Source organism: Eulemur rufifrons, chromosome 28 (assembly GCF_041146395.1).
Source record: "Eulemur rufifrons isolate Redbay chromosome 28, OSU_ERuf_1, whole genome shotgun sequence".
Classification (NCBI taxonomy): Eukaryota; Metazoa; Chordata; class Mammalia; order Primates; family Lemuridae; genus Eulemur; species Eulemur rufifrons.
The window spans coordinates 71,252,755-71,271,770 of NC_091010.1; the positions used below are offsets into that span (position 1 = coordinate 71,252,755).

The following is a 19,016-nucleotide window of genomic DNA, read 5'->3' on the forward strand; positions in this document are numbered from 1 at the left end:
AGGGCCTGGCGGGAGCTCAGGGCGCAGCGGCTGCGCTAGAGGGTGACTGAGGGACTGCGCCGCAGCTGCCCACTCTGTTCCATGTTTGCCCCTAAAAGTCGGGAGCCAGGAGGTGCAGAAGGGCCTCTGGGGGCTGGTGCCTCCTGACCTGCGATGGCCGCAGCCCACAGCTGCCCCTGCTGGGAGCTCGGCCCACCCGCCCTAGCAGGGGAGAAAGGCGGCAAAGGCCGGACTGGAAACAGCTGGTCTGTGCCAAGCACGGTGTTTCCAAGGAGAAGTCCGTGGTGTGACGGCCCACACGCCACACAGCGGACCAGGACCCCACGTGCCTCACTGGGGGGGCCCGTGGCGCCCCTCGCCCAGTGACCCACCGCGGAGGCCACAGCTGGGGCAGCACCGTCCAGTGAGCAGCTTCCCGCCCAGCGGGCACGGCCGGCCTCGCCCACGTGTCTGCCCGACCCTGCGCTGTGCGTCTCGCACGAGTTACAGCCGCGCCAGGGCACTCGGCCGTGCCACCACCCCAACGGGCAGGGTGAGCTGTGTTCCCCTCGGGTTTCGTGACACAAGACAGTCACGGTTCGCTCGGCCGGCGCGGACCGGAGCGTGGCCCGGCGGCAGGGCCGTGGTGGAGACAGCAGCTTCACTTCTCCCTGTTGCTTCCTCTCTGCCGTCGTTGGGCAACGCTAAAGCCACACAATGATGTCACTTCCTTGCTTTCTCAAGAAAACAACTCATCAAGATTCTGGGACCCGCCAGGAACTGCGATGACCACAGGGGCCATCCGGCGCAGCCCGCGCGGCCGCCCCACCCCCGTGTGCTGTCCTGCGTCTGAGGTGCCTCACAGGGGAACGCTGGGAACACCTGGCGAAGCAGAGGGCAGCTGTGCACTCAGAGCCCCGCGGGCTCTGCAGCCCCAGGTGCTCACCAGGCGCCCCAGGCCAGGTGGGGCTTCCAGGGTCCCTCGCCCTCCGGCTAAGCCTCCTGAGGCCGTGGGGACAGGCAGGAAGGGCTTTGCGTGGGCTGGCGCCAGCAGCCCCTCCCCATGCACTTCCCTTGCTTGCCAAGGAAGGGGGGACCTTCTGTTCCCCGACCTGGGCCCGTGGCCCGAGCTGGACGTCTGGCGCTTCCGGGTGGTGGCGCCTGCGGCCTTCCTGCAGACCCACCGGCATGTGGGTCTCTGGGCGACAGGGCCGGCGAGGGGCTGGTGAGCACACAGGGCCACTGTGCTCTTCCCTCTGCCTCTGGACGTGGCAGGAAGGTGCCCGCTAGGTTGTTTCCTAAATAAACTGAGCGCAGGTTCTTCCCAGCCAGGGATCCTGTCTGCCTCGCCTGCCGCCACCCACACACGGGGCCAGGGCAGCCGGCCCCTCTGCCTCCCGGCCCTTTGGCCCATGGGGTGTCAGGCGGCCAGGCGCATCCGTACCTTGACCATCTCCTGCAGAATGGCCAGCGCCTGCTCCTTGTCCTCCAGCAGCTGTTCCCCACGGTCTGGGCACTCCCGGGACCTGCCGGCTGGGTCCCAACTGGAAGGCAGACCCCTGGCTGGAACCCAGCTGGCTCAGAATGGCAAGGACAGGAGGGGACAGGACGTGGGGACATGAGGGAGGGTTGGAGAGACAGGGACCCACCCTCTGCAGGTGGAGTGGCCCATCTTCTCCGGAGCGTTCTCATTCTGCGCGGTCTTCATGCTGGAGGGAGCTGGGGGGCTTGGCAGGCCTACGTGACAAATGGGATCCCTGAGCTCAGGGCTTCTCCTCAGAGAAGCCCACCCAGCAGCAGGACCACAGGTGGGGTGGGGGCGCGGCCCATGGGGCTGCAGGGAACACAGGTGTCTTAATGCCCCTGATATCACGTCCCCCAGTGCAGCCTGGCTGCCTCCGCCTGGCTCTCCGTCTAGGGTGTCACTTGAGCAGCCCCCCGTGCGGCCCGTGGGCTCCCACCCGGCTCTGTGCTCGGAGGCCAGCAAGGCCCCCCGGCCCTGTGTGCGCCTGAGCACACCTGCCCTCCCGAACAGGCGTGTGAACTGGGCAGCCCTGCAGGAGGCCCGAGGGGGTCGGACACTACCGGCGAGTGGAGGGGTGGTGAGCTCTGCCCACGGCGGGGCGGCGTCGACGCCAGAGAGTCCTGACCCTGCAGACTATAAAGTTGTGAAGTAAGATACCGAGTAGGAGAGACACACGTCCTCACCGCCAGCCCCCTGCTGTGGGCCCCGGGAGCAGACTCTCCAACAGAGGGTGGGCGTCAGCGAGCAGGCTGGGGGTGGGGCACAGCCTGGGCTGTCTTGGCCTCAGAGGAGCAATTCTGGTGTTTTCTCTGCCCTGAGGCTGGAGGGTCAGGCTGGGAAGGGCCCCGAGGGTCTGGGGAGGCCGCCAGCAGCACCGCCGCACACGTGAGCCGGGCAGGAGCTGTGGCCTCACGTGTGCATTTAGCTGCAGTCTGGACCACAGGGCCCGGGGAGCAGGGACTTCACCACCATGTATTTCTTGGCTTTATTCTCTCATAGACAGATTATTCGGTCATGTAATGTGAGGACAGAGCAGGTCTGCAGGCTGTACGCGTTGGTGCCGACACGTACCGCTGCCCCAGGAGGGTCCGTGTGGATAGCGCCACCCTCGACCTTCTCCCGCAGAGCACACAGGATGGGCTCGATGGCCCCAGGCCTGCTGGCCACTACCTTGCGGATGTCCATCTCTGAGACGCAGAAGCTCAGCCTGTGAAAGACTTTCCTGCGGAGGAAGCAGGCGCAGCCCCTCAGGGCCGTGCACCCCCTCAGGGCCACGCACCGCCTCAGGGCCACGCACCCCCCCTCAGGGCCATGCACACCCCCTCAGGGCCATGCACACCCCCTCAGGGCCTCACACCCCCTCAGAGCCACGCACCCCCTCAGGGCCGTGCACACCCCCTCAGAGCCACGCACCCCCTCAGGGCCGTGCACACCCCCTCAGGGCCTCGCACCCCCCCCTCAGAGCCTCGCACCCCCTCAGAGCCGCACACCTCCTCAGGGCCGCACACCCCCTCAGAGCCGCGCACCCCCTCAGGGCCTCACACCCCCTCAGAGCTGCGCACCCCCTCAGAGCCGCGCACCCCCTCAGGGCCGCGCACCCCCTCAGAGCCGCGCACCCCCTCAGGGCCGTGCACACCCCCTCAGGGCCGTGCACCCCCCCTCAGAGCCTCGCACCCGCCCTCAGAGCCTCGCACCCCCCCCTCAGAGCCGCGCACCCCCTCAGGGCCGTGCACACCCCCTCAGGGCCGTGCACACCCCCTCAGAGCCATGCACCCCCTCAGGGCCATGCACACCCCCTCAGAGCCGCGCACCCCCTCAGGGCCTCGCACCCCCCCCTCAGGGCCTCGCACCCCCCCCTCAGAGCCTCGCACCCCCCCCTCAGAGCCGCGCACCCCCTCAGGGCCGCGCACCCCCTCAGGGCCGTGCACACCCCCTCAGGGCCGCGCACCCCCTCAGGGCCGTGCACCCCCCCCTCAGAGCCGCGCACCCCCCCCTCAGAGCCGCGCACCCCCTCAGAGCCTCGCACCCCCTCAGAGCCGCGCACCCCCAGGCCAGGCGCAGGTGCCCAGCTTTCCTCAGAGGGGAGAGGCTGTGACGGGGCCCCTTCTTGTCCCTGCACCCCTGAGGTCCCACAGCCATCTCACTCCCATCAGGGATCCCCAAGCGCTCAGTGCATCAGGCCAGGCAGGCCCCCGAGGCCACGTCTCAGGGACGCGCCACCCTCCTGCCTCACAGGTGCCCTTTGCTCCTCCAGTCCTGCTGGCCGTCTCCAAAGAACCTGAAATCGGACCTTGTACCGGCGCCAACACTGCCGGGGCCAACACTGCCTGCAGACAGGCCCGCTCACGCCTGGGTTAGGGCAGCAGCCTCCCCCTCGCCCGCAGCCCTCTGAAACGCAAGTCCTCGCAGAGGCTGCCCGGGCCTCAACACCTGCAGGGCCCACAGCCCACCTGGCTGGAAGCCCCGTCCTCATCCTCCACTTGACCTCAGGCCCCTGGGCTGCCCCAACTCCCCCCCGACACAGGCTGTCCCCTAAGCACCCCCACAAGGACTCTCCCCTCCCTACTGCAGCCTCCCTGGCACCCCTAGTTGGACCCCCTGCTCGCTGCCACCTCCTCAAGGGCCCTCCCTGGCTCCCCCACCTCCGATCTCAGTCGGCTGGATCCTGGCACGGTGACCTTCACGTCCCTTCTCACCCGATTACACTTCGCTCCTGCTCTACACCCCTGAGACTGCGCCTCGAAGGCAGGGACCTGTCCGCTGCCGTGCCTGCTGTGCCAGAGCTGTGCTAAGGCGGGAGTGCGGGACGGGCTCCAGGGGGGCAGGGCTCATACTGGCACGGGACCCCCCAGATTTCTGGTGGACGGGACACAGGCACTGAAGAGGGTGTCAAGGAAACCCCCAGCTGGGAAACTTGTCCCAGAGAAGCTCTGGGGGGGGGCTCCAGGCCAGTCTTGCAGGGAGGGGCCTGCAGGGAGCGAGGAGTGGAGGTGGTTCCAGCCAGGGAGGGCAGGAGACCAGGCCCGGGGCTGGGCTGCCCACCGCCGCTCTGCAGCCCTTGCCTGTTGAGAATGTGCCAGTTGCTGAGCTTCTGATCCGTGTTGCAGGTGGGGGTGTAGTTGTGCAGGTCCACGAGCCGGGGGTGGAAGAGCTTCACGATCTCCGCCAGCATCACTGTGTGGGGCGGGGTGCAAGCTCAGCCTGACCTGCCGGCTGGGATTCCTCCCTGGTTTCCTTACATCGCCCCCGTCTCCCATGGCTCTGGGGTTAGACGGGAACAAAGCAGGCAGGAGAGGAACAGGCTCATCCCCAGGGCCGCTGTGCCCCTGCACCTGCCGGCTGGGATTCCTCCCTGGTTTCCTTACATCGCCCCCGTCTCCCATGGCTCTGGGGTTAGACGGGAACAAAGCAGGCAGGAGAGGAACAGCCTCATCCCCAGGGCCGCTATGCCCCTGCACCTGCAGGCTGGGAAGGACCGGAGAGGGACCAACAGGGCCGGAGCTGCCCGCGGGTGTGGGTGCCCAGGCGAGGGGGCTGTGGGAGGAGCAGCTGCAGGAACCCAGTCGGCCCATCCTCCTGCCCTGGGGTGCGGGGGCCGTGCGGGCCGGGCTCCCCGGTAACCGGAGGAACGCAGGCCCCGCTCCGCACCACCCCTCCTCCTCCTCCGCCCTCGCGGCCCGCTCTGCTCCCGCCACGGCCCTGGGATCCTGCCCCGGGGCCCCCGGCACCCTAACCCTAACCTCCCGCACCGCTCTCCGCCGCGGGGCCCCTCGCAGCCGGGACGGCGGCCCGGCCTTGGCCGCCTAGCTGGACGGAGGGCGCAGGCCCGGCCGCCCCCGCCCCCGCGACCCCGCGACCCCCGCGGACGCGCCCCCACCGCCGTCGCTGAAGTCCCGGGCCAGATGGCGCTTGGGGCGGCTGAGCGGGAGCCCGTCCAGCCAGGCGTAGAGGCCGCGGAGGGCGAGCGGGCTCGGCCCGGCGGCGCTCAGCATGGCGGCGGGTTGAGGGGCCGTTGCCGGGCGACGGGGCCGGAAGGGGCGGGGCGGGTTGAGAGTCCGTTGCCGGGCGACGGGGCCGGAAGGGGCGGGGCGGGTTGAGTGGCCGTTGCCGGGCGACGGCGCTGGAAGGGGCAGAGCGGGGCTGGTTGCCGGGCGACGGGGCAGGAAGGGGCGGGGCGCGGGCTGGTTGAGCGTCCGTTGCTACAATGTAGCCTCAGGTGCTGGTTTGGGTGTGACCTACTGCTCCCTGTCGGGAGCGGGACTGTTTCACTGAGGTGGAGGGTTTGTGACTGAAAGCCGGGGAGGCAGGAAGGTAGACGTGGTTTGAGCCGATCTGTTCACAGCAGGCACTTGAACAAGCACGGGACCCTCGCGTCTTGTACACTGAGCTCCACGTGGCTTAGCAGGCCCCTTCCCCCCAGCTAGTAAGTCTCTCGGCGTTTAGAACCTGGTCAATAATTTATTGGTAAAACAAATTTTTCGTTATTAAGGAATGAACGTTTTCAGCCCTGATGAACGTGCACCTGAGGTTTCAAGAGAACCAGACAACCTAGCACTCTGGGAGGCCGAGGCGGGAAGATCACTAGAGGTCAGGAGTTCGAGACCAGCCTGAGCAAGAGTGAGACCCCGTCTCTACTAAAAAATAGAAATGATCTGGACAGCTAAAAATATATAGAAAAATTAGCCGGGCATGGTGGCTCATGCCTGTAGTCCCAGCTACTCGGGAGGCTGAGGCAGGAGGATTGCTTGAGCCCAGGAGTTTGAGGTTGCTGTGAGCTGGGCTGACGCCACAGCACTCCAGCGTGGGCAACAGAGTGAGACTCTGTCTCAAAAAAAAAAAAAAAAAGAACCAGACAAGACAGCTGAGCCCCCACAGCCCTTTAAACAAGTGACTTCTAGGCGTAGGGCAGGAGTCCTTGTGCGCGCACACACACACACACACACCCCCCTGGGTGGGCCTTTTCCTTCTTAAATCTCATGGGAAACAGGCTCCCAAAACTAAGGGACTTGGAGTCTGGATGTAAGTGCAGTCCACACACTGACACCCTCTCCAGAGGAACCCTGAGCTCCGGCCAGGGCCCCGCCTGGGAGGTGTCTTCCTGCTGATGCACCACATAAACGCAGGCTTGGAACCCGGAGGTGCCCCGGGCAGCTGGGAGCTCAGCAGGCGTGAGAGCAGGTGCAGAGACAGCTTGGAGGGGTGTGTTCCGTGTTCCTTGAACATGCTGAGGTCCCCAGCCTGGCAACTGTAGACACGTAGGGGTTAAGCGTGGCCAACCCCATGCGTCCCTGAGGTCAGAACAGTGGCTGAGAGTCCAACCCCGGAGTCTTGAGCGGAGAGGCTCTGGCTGTGGCCCTGGGATGTGGAAGAATGTGGCTCTTCCCTTGGGACTTCTCCAAAGTTCCAGACGGGTGCATAGATGCCCCCCCCGACCCATGGTGCTCTGGGAGCTCTGGCCCCCTCACATCCTCTGGACAGGGGGCTTCAGGGCAACCTTTGGGCCAGCAGCCCCCTTGGAAGAGGAAAAGAGAACTCATATTACAAACCACCTGCCACAAAGGACATAAACAAGGTACAACTGAATCTAATCTCCTTGAACATTTCTTAAAATGTAGATTGTCAGTTCACCCAACGATGCGATGGCGTGGCCCACACGGTGGTAGCCGTGCCAGCCACACTACTGATAGCTCACTTTGTGTAAAGGACGGACTTTCTTACTCCCGCCAGCCAGGGAAAGAAAGGCGAACCTGACCGGCAGTGGCAGCAGCACTTGCTGAAAAGTCCTCTGACAGATGATTGCAAAGCAGACACTAAGTAAGCCTACGACCGGTGTTTCCCGTTTTTCTGAAATAATCAAGGTTTATCAGCTGATAATTTGAAGCAGCTCAGCTGTCTCTGCTGCCCTGGCACGGTGGATACTGCGCTGCGTGTGCTCGGGGCCGGGCCTCGCCTGCCTGTGCTCGGGGCTGAGCCTCGCCTGCCTGTGCTCGGGGCCGGGCCTCGCCTGCCTGTGCTCGGGGCGGAGCCTCGCCTGCCTGTGCTCGGGGCCGGGCCTCGCCTGCCTGTGCTCGGGGCCGGGCCTCACCTGCATCAAACCAGACTTGGCCCCTCCAGCCCCAGGCTTGATTGGTGGCATCGGGGGTGCGGAGGTCGGCTTGATGACCTGGGAGAGAAATGGATACAGCTGACAGGACACCCCTATGTCGTCCAGGCCCTTGCCCTGGGCCCCGTTGTCCCCAGGTCCCCAAGGGCCTGCAGGCTCTGCCTTTGCTGAGCTCTCTATGGGAAAGCCCTGGTGCCTGGCCGGCTGCGGCCTGTGCAGTGAAGCCCAGTGGGTACAGCCCCATGGCTGGGCCTCACCTTCCATACCCCCACCCACCCCCCACATTACCATTTAAAAGCTCTTAAATTGCCAGAATGTGGGTCTTTGGAAGCTTAAAAGCCAAGAATTAACTACTAAAATGTGGATTTCTTTTCATCTCTCCCAGGACCCAGGCCAGCCTTGGGATGGAGCAGGATGGACTGGCAAAGCTGGGGAGGGCACCCCTGGCTGCAGGACACGTCGGGCCTGGGTGGGGCCTGGGTGGGCCGAGCATTCGTGCTGCCCAGCGATTCCTGAAGGCTCCTGCTGAGCAGCCAGGGGACCCTGCTGTGGGACCCTCTCCCTGCACAGGGAGCCACCTTTCGCTGTGGCCTTGGCCCTGCCTCCCTCTACCCGGCTTCTACCACCGCGCCAGAAATCTCTCTGCCCACCTGCACCCCATCGTGTTGCCTGTAAAGACCCCTCCAAGGGCTATTTTTGCAACGCTTATGAAAGCCTAATATTAGTTCAAAATAAAAATTTAAAAAGGAAAGAGAGAAATAGAATATCACTATTGCAAAAAACGCTACAGTAACAATCCCTGCAGGCAAAATTCAGGAATGGATGCCAAAACTAGGGGGTCAAAGTTCAAGGAGAAATAGGATTCAGTGTCCAGGTACTGCCCGGAAGTGTTCACGAGCTACTGAAGGAAGAAGAACTGCAGGGAGGAAGCACAGACGGTGCTACGGGGAGCGAGGTGTCAGTACGGCCAGTGACCAGTGACGACGAGACGCCCGGCTCCCCAGCCGCCGCGCCAGGCCCAGGGAGGACGTTGCAAGCGCTGTTCCCGCCAGAAGCGCATTGCCTCCGTCCTCGCATGGAAAGAACCCGACAAACCGAAACGGAGGGACACCCACAAAACTGCTGCCCGCCGCTGCCCAGGTGCAGCTGAGCAAGGGCGGAGGGGCCGGCACCAAGGCCCCGGGGCCCTGGGAGAAGCAGCAGGAGGATCTGGTCCGCAGCCTCCTCCCCGCAGGGCCTCGCTGTGGACACCCACCGCCTGGGAGGGCGGGTGGAGGGGCACCTGACTCTCTGGCTGTTTTTGCAGCTTTTCTGTAAGTCTGAAATCTGTTCAAAATTAAAAGTGAAAAGAAAAAACCACCCTGTGGGCCATCTCGGCCGGTCTTCCTTGCACAGCCCGGTCCTGGGAACAAACCCGTGAACCTCTGTTGAGGGAAGGGGGGGCTCCTCTGCAGGCCCCCCTCGAAGCAGCACTTGGGGTCTTCCCGAGGGACGCAGGCCTCCCCAGGAGGATGCCCCCCAACACCGGGGAGACAGCCTGGCCCTTCCCGGGCCCAGTGTGGGGAGTGGGCAGTCGGCCTCCACCCAGAGGGGCCCCCAGGCCCCGCGCAGGCCAGCCAGGGGGTGAGCAGCCCCAGCTGGGGACAGGCCCCAGCGCTGTGACAAGGCTGAGGATGGCACTGTGGGAATTAAACCTTGACTTGCCGGGGCCCCAGTGAGTCACATCTCAGAGATCTTTCCACTCCCCCAAAGCCCCCACGACCAAGGGAAGCGCCACGATGGGCCCGTCCAGTCCTCTTACCTGCTTGGGCTTGAGCTCTGGGAGGGGCTTGGTGGGCGGAGCAGGTCTGAGCTGCAGGAGGAGGAGGAGGAGGAGGAGTCAGGGCCCCAGGAACCAGCCCTGCAGGCGCTGAAGGGCCAGGACCGAGCCCAGCGAGGCCTCCTGGGTCCCTGCTTCAGTTCAACATCCTCGCCAGGCCGGGCTCCCCAGCTCTCCGTGCAGCGGCTGCTGCCTGGGGTCCCTGGCCCTTCCCGCAATGCCCTCCGCAGACACGAGACCTCCTCCCAGCAAGGCCTGGACGCCCCCCACCTGCTCACCTGCCCTGGCGCCTGCCGGGTGTAGACAGGAACTGAGAGGGGTGGGCCGGACACAGCAGCGGGAGGCTGCAGGGGACAGGGTCGTGAGCCTGGATTGGGGGCAGCCTCGGAGCTGAGCCCCCTATGCCCCAAGGCACCCCTACCCCAGTCCCCCACTCCAAGGCCTGAGGTTTCTGCAGTGCACAGAGGAGGGGGATGAAGCCCTCTGGGTGTGCCTGGGGGTCTGCCCCGGCCCCCAGCCCCTGCCTCATCTCTTCCCTTGGCCAAGTGGACGCGCCACCCGGGGCTGGGGAGGTGCCTGCAGCTCACAACCGTCCTCAGACGGACCCTGTTGAGGCCAAGAACGACCTTTGCTGGCCTCAAAGCCACAAGTTCAAGTTCAAACTCCAACTCCATCATCATTTGTGCAGGTCCCTGGATAGCCCACCTTAAAGCCTCAGTTTCCCCCCCAACGGGGTGATCACAGCAGCTGCTCTCAGCCCCAAGGCCACCGCATGGGCTTGAGTTAATTTACACAAAGGGCTTCGAGGGTCCCACGGGCAGCGCCCCAGGATGGGGCCTGGGGGCCTGGGAAGACCCTTTCCTGCCTCACAACCCTGTCTGGGATGTGCTTACAGCAGGGGGCGGCCTCTTAGGGGTCACCGAGGACACCTGGGTTCTGGGGGGCTGGCTGGGGGTGGCGGTGGAGGCCAGCACTGGGGGGCCCTGTGTGGGGCCTGGGGCGCCCTCCTTGGCTGACTCGCTGCCAGCGCCCTGGTGGAACAGGGGGTTGAAGAGCCCCGTGGTGGTCTTGGGTGCCAGGTTCCTGGGAGGAAGCACAGAGTGAGTTGGTGCAGTTGGGGTGTTCCAGGCGTGGGGTTCCCAGTACTGCACCCTGAGTCTGGCGGGGGTCCCCCAGTGCTAGCGGGGCTGGCGGCAAGGTGCGCAGTCACAGCCGGGGAGAGGGGCAGGCCCAGGAGACGGGGGCGAGTCGCTGTGTCAGACGGGCCAGGGTCAGAGGCAGCCCCTGCGTCCCTGGGCCAGGGCAGCGGTGGGAGGCCCCTGGGCTCGTGTGTTTGGCTGTGGCCTGCCTGGGCCGAGGTCCCCATAGACCAGGGCTCGGGGCACGGCAGGACCCAGTGGGTGCGCAGGGGGCTGGCTGGGGGTGCCCGGTCCCACCTCTCTGGACCTCCCACACTCCCAGCCTGCCCCCAACACGGCACTTGTTCTGGCGAGAGGCAGAGGCCCAGAGCAGCGCCACGGCCACCTGGAGCCCAGGACCCTCCCCGTGCTCAGCCCAGGCCTGCCTGGCTTGGGGCCTGGGGGCGTCAGCAAGTGGCCGTCCGCTGGGTGCCCGAGTACCCCCACACAGGCCTGTCCGAGAAGTGCTGGTGTTTCTTCCTCAAACAGCGGCCAAGGCCATTTCCCAACAGCCGACCACGGGAGGAGCCTGCCACACACGCTGACGTGTTGTAACCCAGAGCGTCCTCACCTCTGGGCACGGCTCCGGGCCTTGCGGTAGACAATGACGCCTGCCAGGATGATTATCACGGCCGCCAGGAGCCCCAGAGCCACCAACACACCAACAGAGAGGCTCCCAGATGCTGTGGGACACGTGGCCAAGTCAGCTGGGGCAGGACTACACCCTGAGGCCATGGAGGCGGGGAGGGCATGGGAGGGGCGACCTGGGCCCCCAGGGGCCCCTGCGGCTACGCCGGCCCCACAGCCCACTCCTGCCCAGCGGCCTGCAGACCCCTTGGTGGGGACCTGGTGTGCTGCACCAGGGCTCTCAGCTCTCCGGGGACAGGTCAGAGGGCGTGGCCGCGGGTGGCCCCAGGGCCTAACGTGCCACAGGCCAGACTTGGCCCTTGAGGCCTGGTGCTGTAGACGGTGGCTCACTGGTGGCCACTGTGGAGGAAGACACTGTGGGGTGGTGGCCGCGGGTGCCCAGGCAGAGGGGCTGGGGGACTTGGGTGGGGACATCGCCCCTGTGGCCCCAGCACACAGCTCTGCCTGGGCTCCACTCACACAGTCTGCTTTGGACCCGGCCCCCCCTCGGGGCCTGTGAGCCCAGGCTGTGCGGCGTGGGGGCCTGGGCTGGTCCGGGCCCTACCTGCCTGCACGTCGGCCAGCAGCTTGGCGCAGTGGGGTGGGGCCCAACCCGCGTGGCAGTGACACTCCTTCTTGTGGTTGCACACCTGGAGGGACGCCAGGTTCAAGGCCGGGGGCCCGGGGGCAGGGCGTGCCTGCAGCACAAGGGGCCCCTGCACCAGCCCCACCCGCCAAGGGCCCCCATGCCCTGCCGCAGGTGCCGGCCGTGAGGCCTGGGTGGCCTCTCCCCGCTGCCCGGTGACTGCACGGGTGCCATCCACTGAGGTCACCTGGGCCTGCCCTCTGTCCCCAGATGGGCTCTGCCAAGACCCCCACTGGTGACACATTGGGCTTGTCCAAGCCGTGGGCTCCCGTGCCCGGATCGGCCACTGCCAACCATTCCGTGAGACACGGCAGCCACGGCTCACTCTTGGGGCGGTGGGCGGGGGCTGTCCCGTGAGGCCACACGTACCCCGTGGCCGTGGCACTGGGCTGAGCAGTTCCTGGACCTGTAAACGTGGAGGTCCTGGCAGCGTCCTTCCCAGCAAACCTGGAGGGCAGGAGGGGTCTCAGGCGGCCAGTTGGGACCCCTGCCCTGCCCCTCTGCCGGGACAGGTGCCGGGCAGGTCGCCCCCCCACAGGCCCCCAGGGCGTGGCAGGCACGGACGTCCCCCGTCTGAGGACGCACTTCCCGCCTCCCCGTCCACCTTCTCAGTTCCTGCCAGAGCCTCGAGGAGGCCCCGGGCTTGGGAAGGTGCCCGTGGAGGGGCCGTGTGGGACCTGCCAGGCGGCGCAGCCCCCAGCCTGTGCTCCCTGCGCTCACCTTCTCGTGGCCGCACTGGGTGCCCGTGGGCACCGGCTCGTAGGCGTCACCGTTGTCGGTGGCGAGAGCTCGGCACACGGCCGAGGGGTAGGTCACGGTGCAGGTGCTTCGCTCCAGGCGCTGCAACCCCCCGTCACAGAACAGGATGCCACACTTGACCCTGTGGATGGGGGCAGGCCAGGGGCCAGCTGGCAGTGACCACCCGCCCTCCCACGAGGACAGCATGCTTGAGCCTGGGCTCCTTCAGGTCTGGGGCAGACCACCAAGTGCCACCTGCCTCCGCAGAGGCAGACTCCCTGTGGGGGGACGCCCTGGGGCTGACCCCGCCCCCGAGGACGTCCCATGCCCTGGGCGCAGGGGGGTCCGGCCTCGGAACTCACCTGTCTGGGCTGAGGCGGACGCTGACCCCACAGCCTGCGGAGATGCTGTAGGAGAAGCAGGTCTCCGCGGCAGCCCGTGCCCCTGCCGGCCGGGAGCGGGTGAGCCCGGAGCAGGGCCCGCAGCCTCCCCGCCAGGCCAGGGCTGGGCTGCGCCAACTCACCTGGCCCGCATAGGTCCTGGCACCGCCCAGCCAGCGTGGGGCAGCTGCCATTGTAGCAGTAGCCCCCCAGGCAGGGCGTGCCGTTCTCACGGAAGGCGTCCTCCGGGCACTCGGGCTGTCGGCCGTCACAGAACTCCTCCAGGTCACACTCATCCTTCTGGGGGCGGCACGGCTCCGCGGCCTGCTTCACCTGGCCCAGCAGAGAGCAGCTCACGGAGGGGACGGGCCCGTCACGCTGCCTGGTCACGGGCGCGCCAGCCCCTTCCCACCCACCCGCCTTGGGGTCCCCTGGGGGTCCTGGGTGGGGGCTGGGCTCACCCTGCACTCGTGACAGCAGGCGCCGTGGGCACACTGGGCCCCCGCGGCCAGCTGGCAGGTGGTGGTGTTGCAGCAGCGGTTCCGACAGTCCTGGGGCGACAGCCAAGGCCTGGGCAGGCTGCACCTGGGACAGGCCGCCTCCCTCGACCACCCGCGGGGCCCTCGGGTGCCTGTGGGGCCCTGCGTGCCACGTGCGGCCGGGGTGCCTGCCCTGACCTGAGGGGGCAGAGGCCGGGCACTGCACACGGGAGCAGGTGCCACAGGCACAGCGGGGCTGGGGCGTCTGGCGCACCTCGGGGGGGCCGCAGTCACACTGCTCTCCGCGCTCCACAAACCGGTTCCCGCACACGGGGCCGCCCACCAGCCGGCCGAGGTCAGGGGCGTTGGCCAGGCAGGTCGTCCGCGGCTTCTCCACAAACGTCTCCAGGTCGGCCCGGCTGCAGTGGCTGAACGTCCTGGGGAAGGAGGAGCTGCGGGAGGGCAACCGTCAGGGGCCTGGGCCAGAGCCGGCACCCCCCACCCACCCGCACCCTCGGCTCACCCGATGCTGGCCGCCATGATGCAGCCGCCGCCCGCCCGTGGCACGGGGCAGTGGCAGCCCGGGACGTTCTCATCGTGGTCCATGCCCAGGTTGTGGCCCATCTCGTGGGCTATGGTGGAGGCCACGCCCACGGGGCTCCGGCTGTGGTCCTGCAGGGAGGAGCTGCGCTTGCTGGGCCCCCTCGCGGCCGCCCACCCACACCGGCCACCCTCCCCCTCAGCAGGGCCACGGGCTGGCGCAGCTTCCCGCCAGCGTCACTTCCTCAAGGCAGGCATCCGGCCGGTGCCCAGGGCAGGGGCTGCTCGGCGAGTTCTGGGGACCCCGGTGGAGGCTCCCCTACCTGGTTCACAGCCCCCGAGTCGCGGGAGCACATGGCAGACACCTTGGCCAGGCCCACGGTGGTCCCGGTGAAGTCCACGGCCCTGGAAGCAAGAGCAGCGTGGCTGCGTGGGACACGCGCCCGCCCGGCCCTGCCCGCCCGGCCCTGCCCGGTGGCCCTTACGTGATCAGCTGCACGTTGTCATGCGGCTGCCGCCCCACCAGGTCCCGCGCACGCCAGGCGAGGAAGTTCTCCAGCGTGACGTTGGCGTGGTGGCTGACATAGAACTTGTCCCTGTGGCTCCAGACCTCCAGGCCCACCAGGGCCACGCGGAAGTTGAGTTCCTGATACAGCTGTGGAGGACACAGGGGTGGGGCCGGTGCTGGGGGCCACGCCTGTCCCGCTGCACGGTGGGGACCCGGCCACCCCCCTTGTCCCGCCCCTGTGGCCACCCCCTCTCCCGGAGTCTCCCGTGGGCCGGGCGCCGCCCTCCCAGATGCCCCTGCAGGGGCCTTGCTCTCGCCCACGGCCCACCTTGTCCACATGGTTCACCACCTCCAGCACCCGCTTGCGCACGGCGTCTCTGCTCCCGAGCAGCTGGAACTGGACACGGGAGACCCTCAGGCCGGAGCCCAGCACGCCCCACCCTGCCCGCCTGCCCACCCTGTAGGCACCCACCTCCGCGCTGTCCGTGACCACGTACAGCTCCACGAAGCGGGGCTCTCGGGACAGTGGCCCATTCTGGGGAGCAGTGACAAGAAGCCAGTCAGCCTGCCCAGCCCAGTGGTCCCGGGGCCCCGACCACCTTTCAGGACCTGCTCAGGGGGGCTCAGCCCGGCCCACCCAGGCCGCCCGGCTGCAGTGAGTGGGCCCTGGTTCCGGGGCCGCAGGGCCGCACAGGGCCCGGGGCTGCTCGGGCCCAGCCGTGGACAACGTGGGACTGGCCAGCCGTGGGGCAAAGCTGCTCACCCGGGGCCGAGGCCTGAAGGCTGCAGAGACACGGGGCCCCAGGAGGTTGTCCAGGCTGGCGTCACTGACCCCGCAGGTCCCGGCCTTCTGCTGCAGGTGCTGGGCCAGGTACAGGGCGTGCCGCCCTGTCTCCCCGGCCCCGTCCAGGGGCTCGATCAGGTGGACGGCTGAGCCTGTCCGGAAGAAGCCCCTGAGGGGACGGTGGGCTTCGAGTCAGCCTGTGCCCTGGCCGTCCGGAGGGGTAACACCGAGAAGGCGGCTCCCGTCTGGTGCCCGCAGCTCCCCCCGCCCTGCGACCAGCACCGACTCCCCACGGCAGGAGACGCCTCTGCGCACCCCCAGGCTGGAGGCGAGAAGACGCCGGGTCTGCCGCTGGCCCCCAGCCCTCCCCTGCCCCCACGCGCCGCTCTGCAGGGCAGGAAGGGTGGCACGCATGCAGCACACACCTGAGGCCCGCACAGGTGCTGAGGCTGGCAGCCGAGCGCGGGTGCCCCTCCACGTGGCCCTGGTAGAGGCAGTGGTCCTGCGGGAAGAGCGTGAGAGGGGTCCCCGGCCCCGCCCTCCCCGCGCCCCGGCCTGGGGAGAGCTGCCGGCCGTACCTGCACGGGCACCTGCTCTGTCACCTCGGAGCCGTTGTTGGCCGTGTAGGTCTCCGTGTAGCTCGAGCCCAGAAGTTCCCTGGAACACAACCGTCAGCGCTGTCAGCCCCCCACGCCACGAGGGCTGGCACCTCCGCGGGGCGACCGGGAGCGGGAGCCAGCACGGCCGGGCTCCGCGGGCAGGACGGCCGGCCGCAGGCCCAAGCTCCCGGCTCACCTGTTCTTCCGCAGGTGCAGGGTGAAGCTGCGCCCTCGGGCCCCCAGGACGTAACTCACGCTCTCCGGGTACAGGCCCTGAGCCAGGAGGGAAGGGTCAGCGTGAGGGGCCTCCCTCAGGCCACGCCTGCCGCAATTCGGAGGCTGAGCTGGGGGGCAGGGGCAGCGGTGCCCATCCTCTGGGGGGGCCCAGACGCACACTGGGCTCCTCAGCCCTCCAGGCCTCAGTTTCCCCGTCTGTCCACACGAGGGTAGCAGTGATGAGGCCCCTTCCCCCAGGAAGCGGGGGCAGGGGGGGACACAGCCCCAGCCGGGCAGCCATGGGAGCCAGGGCAGCAGGGGAGCAGGGGCACGACGGGCACAGGGGCACCAGTGCCGGCCGCCCTGCCCCCGGGCCCCACCCCCAGCAGGCCCCCCTGCACCAGGACTCAAGGGTGCCGGCCCCTCCGGACAGCGCGCGCCATGCCCACCGGGGAGCTGCCAGCCCAGGGCAGGAGGTGGGTCTGGGGGCTGCAGGGGAAGGGGCGCCCTGGACACCCAGGAAAGGACCAGCCACGCTTTCTGGACACAGCACACACGTGTGCACCCCCACCCTGAGACACGCTCAGTCCCCAGCCCCGGGGAATCCCGCCAGACCCACACGCCCAGGAAGGTGTGTCAACCTGCGGTGAGCAGCTCCCCCACTCGAAGAGGAACTGGCTTCCCGGCAGCCGAGTGGAGCCGGGGAGTGGCCTGGGGCCAGCTCCAGCTACCCCTGCCCCTTCCTGGGGCCCAGGGTCTCGGAAGGAACACAGGCAGCCACCCCCAGAGCCCCCCGACTGCAGGGTGAGGCAGGCAGGCGGAAGGGCAGGGGGGAGGAGGTGCCACCCCTGCCGGCAGTACCTGAAGCAGAGACAGGCCCAAGTAGGGTCTGCGCTCAAGCCCAGGGCTGCGCGGGGCAGCACCCACCACCCCCCCAGCCCCTCACAGCTGCCTGGGAGGCAGAAATGGGGAGCAAGATCCCTGTCACAGAAACAGGCTCTGAGTGGCCAGCCGGGGACCCCCAGGCCAGCTCAGACTTACCGTGTGGGAGGGCAGGGCTCGGCGGGCTCGGGGTCCTGGCAGGCGCCGGGGAAGCACCACCTCGAACTGCTCCACGCCAGGCAAGGCGCAGCTGAGGGCCCAGCCTGCAGGAGAGGTGGCAGCCCTCACGCAGGGGCTTCTGCCTGGGAGGCCTCGGGCCGGGTCCTGCCGCGCGCTGGGCCTGCCCTCCTCTGGGGGAACCGCCCGCCAGTCCCCAGGCTGGCCCCACAGCCCGCGTGAGGGTTCTGTGCCCACAGACCACTGGGTAGAGCCTGGCCTGGCAGCCCCCACAGGGCCCGGCACCCTGCCCGCATCAGCCCTTCCAGGGGCCCCCACGGCTGCTCGCAGACCCCCCAGGAGGACGCGCAGCGGCCCGGGGCAGGTGTGCCTTTCCAGCTCATCCAATCCCACGACTGCAGCTAACCGGGAACAGGGGCTCCCCCAGGCCATCTGCTCCAAGGCCGGGAACTGCCTGGTCTCCAGCGTCAGAGGGCAGGTCCCGCGTTTCAGAGACCACCCACCCCGAAGCTCTGACGGCCCTGTCTCCTCCGCCATTACCCTGCTGACCGCCAGAGAGAGCTGGAAGCACCCACGGCCTCCAGCCCGGCCCAGGGCACTCCCAGCAGCAAGGGGGGTCCAGGGCCAGCAGCCCACCTGTCCTCAACCAGGCAGGAGACGGGTGCCGCGTGGCCGGGCCACCCCTCGTGCCCACCCTTGCCACCCCCGCCCCCCCTTCCCAGTCTGGCTGGAGGTACCCAGGGCTGGGCGATGCCCCTGTGGCCCCACAGGCGGCTCCCCGAGCCCGGGACGCAGGCGGAGCAGCCCTGTGGCCCTCGGCACCCAACAAGCTCAGAGGACGCCCAGCTCAGATTCCCTCTGGTCGCCTGGCCTTGTCCTCCCCCAAGTGATCACCTGTGCACCCCCCCCCAACCTATCCAAGGACCAACCCAGAGCAGGGCCAGGGCGGAGGGTGCAGGGAGTCAGGTGATGGCCTGTCCTGCTCCGAGAGCCACCCTGCACCTCGGTCGGGTCGGCGGCTCCCTGGAACCCCAGCCGGAGCCGCGCAGCCCAGGCCACTCACCCTGCAGCCAGAGCGCACCGAGCAGCCAGAGCCCCCAGCCGCGCATGGTCGGGTGCCAGCGGAGCACGGGGCAGGGAGGCCGGAGGGCCGGTCCCGGGACACCGTCTGGTCCCAGCGCTCTGACGGGCGGTTCCTCCCCAAAGCCAATGGGCCCCGCCCCGCCCCGCCCCTTCTGTGCGTCCCGGGCCACCAGCGCAGCCTGCCCAGCGGCGTCCCCTCCCGCCTGCCTCCTCGGTCTCCCCGCGTCTCCTCTGGTCCCCTGTGGACCCTGGGCCGTCTCTCCGCGTCCAGCACGTGGCAAAAGCTTCATAAATGTGGACCAGGTTAACGGGCAGGGGGAGGGGAGCAGGCCAGCCGGGACGGCTCCTTACAACTCTGCTCTCGCCTTGTACCGGTGAGGAAACAAGCTCGGCTGTCCCAGTCCCCGCCAGAGCTCTGGAGGGGCAGCCCGGGTCCAGCGGGAAGGCGGCTCCCGCCAGGCCTTGGGGGACTGACTTGTGCACAGACGGCAGGTGTCGGGAGGTGGGGCCCCTTCCCAGGGACCAGGAAACTAGGCAGGGACAGAAGTGGCTTTCTGGCCACAGGGGCAGCTGAGGGACTCTGCCAGGCTCCGCCTCGCTGGGCAGGGGCAAGGCACGGCTACGTCAGGGGGGTTCCAGCCCAGGTGGCCGGGCTGTGGAGGCTGTCCCCAGCCTGCTCTGGGGTCCTGATGGCCACTCCCCGGACAGCCAGCACTCGGCCCTGCCCCGCAGCATGTGGCTGTCCCAGCACCA

The 19,016-nt window shown here is 68.0% G+C and overlaps 2 protein-coding genes across 2 annotated transcripts; both read right to left on the reverse strand.

The window, feature by feature from the left end:
- Positions 1 to 4,332: 4,332 nt before the first annotated feature.
- On the reverse strand, positions 4,333 to 5,510 carry LOC138376165 (sperm flagellar protein 1-like). The gene is made up of 3 exons (XM_069460192.1): positions 5,382 to 5,510; positions 4,567 to 4,678; positions 4,333 to 4,360 (listed from the first exon to the last, which is right to left on the reverse strand). Exons 1-3 carry the CDS (start codon positions 5,494 to 5,496, stop codon positions 4,333 to 4,335), a joined length of 255 nt encoding a protein of 84 aa, XP_069316293.1. The 5' UTR covers positions 5,497 to 5,510.
- Positions 5,511 to 6,910: 1,400 nt separating this feature from the next.
- On the reverse strand, positions 6,911 to 18,289 carry ADAM8 (ADAM metallopeptidase domain 8). The gene is made up of 20 exons (XM_069460420.1): positions 18,244 to 18,289; positions 16,102 to 16,178; positions 15,885 to 15,963; positions 15,728 to 15,808; positions 15,286 to 15,458; positions 14,995 to 15,057; positions 14,851 to 14,919; positions 14,500 to 14,669; positions 14,338 to 14,419; positions 13,998 to 14,146; positions 13,749 to 13,926; positions 13,457 to 13,546; positions 13,139 to 13,328; positions 12,978 to 13,059; positions 12,598 to 12,757; positions 11,797 to 11,881; positions 11,176 to 11,287; positions 10,320 to 10,509; positions 9,705 to 9,770; positions 6,911 to 7,016 (listed from the first exon to the last, which is right to left on the reverse strand). Exons 1-20 carry the CDS (start codon positions 18,287 to 18,289, stop codon positions 6,966 to 6,968), a joined length of 2,193 nt encoding a protein of 730 aa, XP_069316521.1. The 3' UTR covers positions 6,911 to 6,965.
- Positions 18,290 to 19,016: the final 727 nt, after the last annotated feature.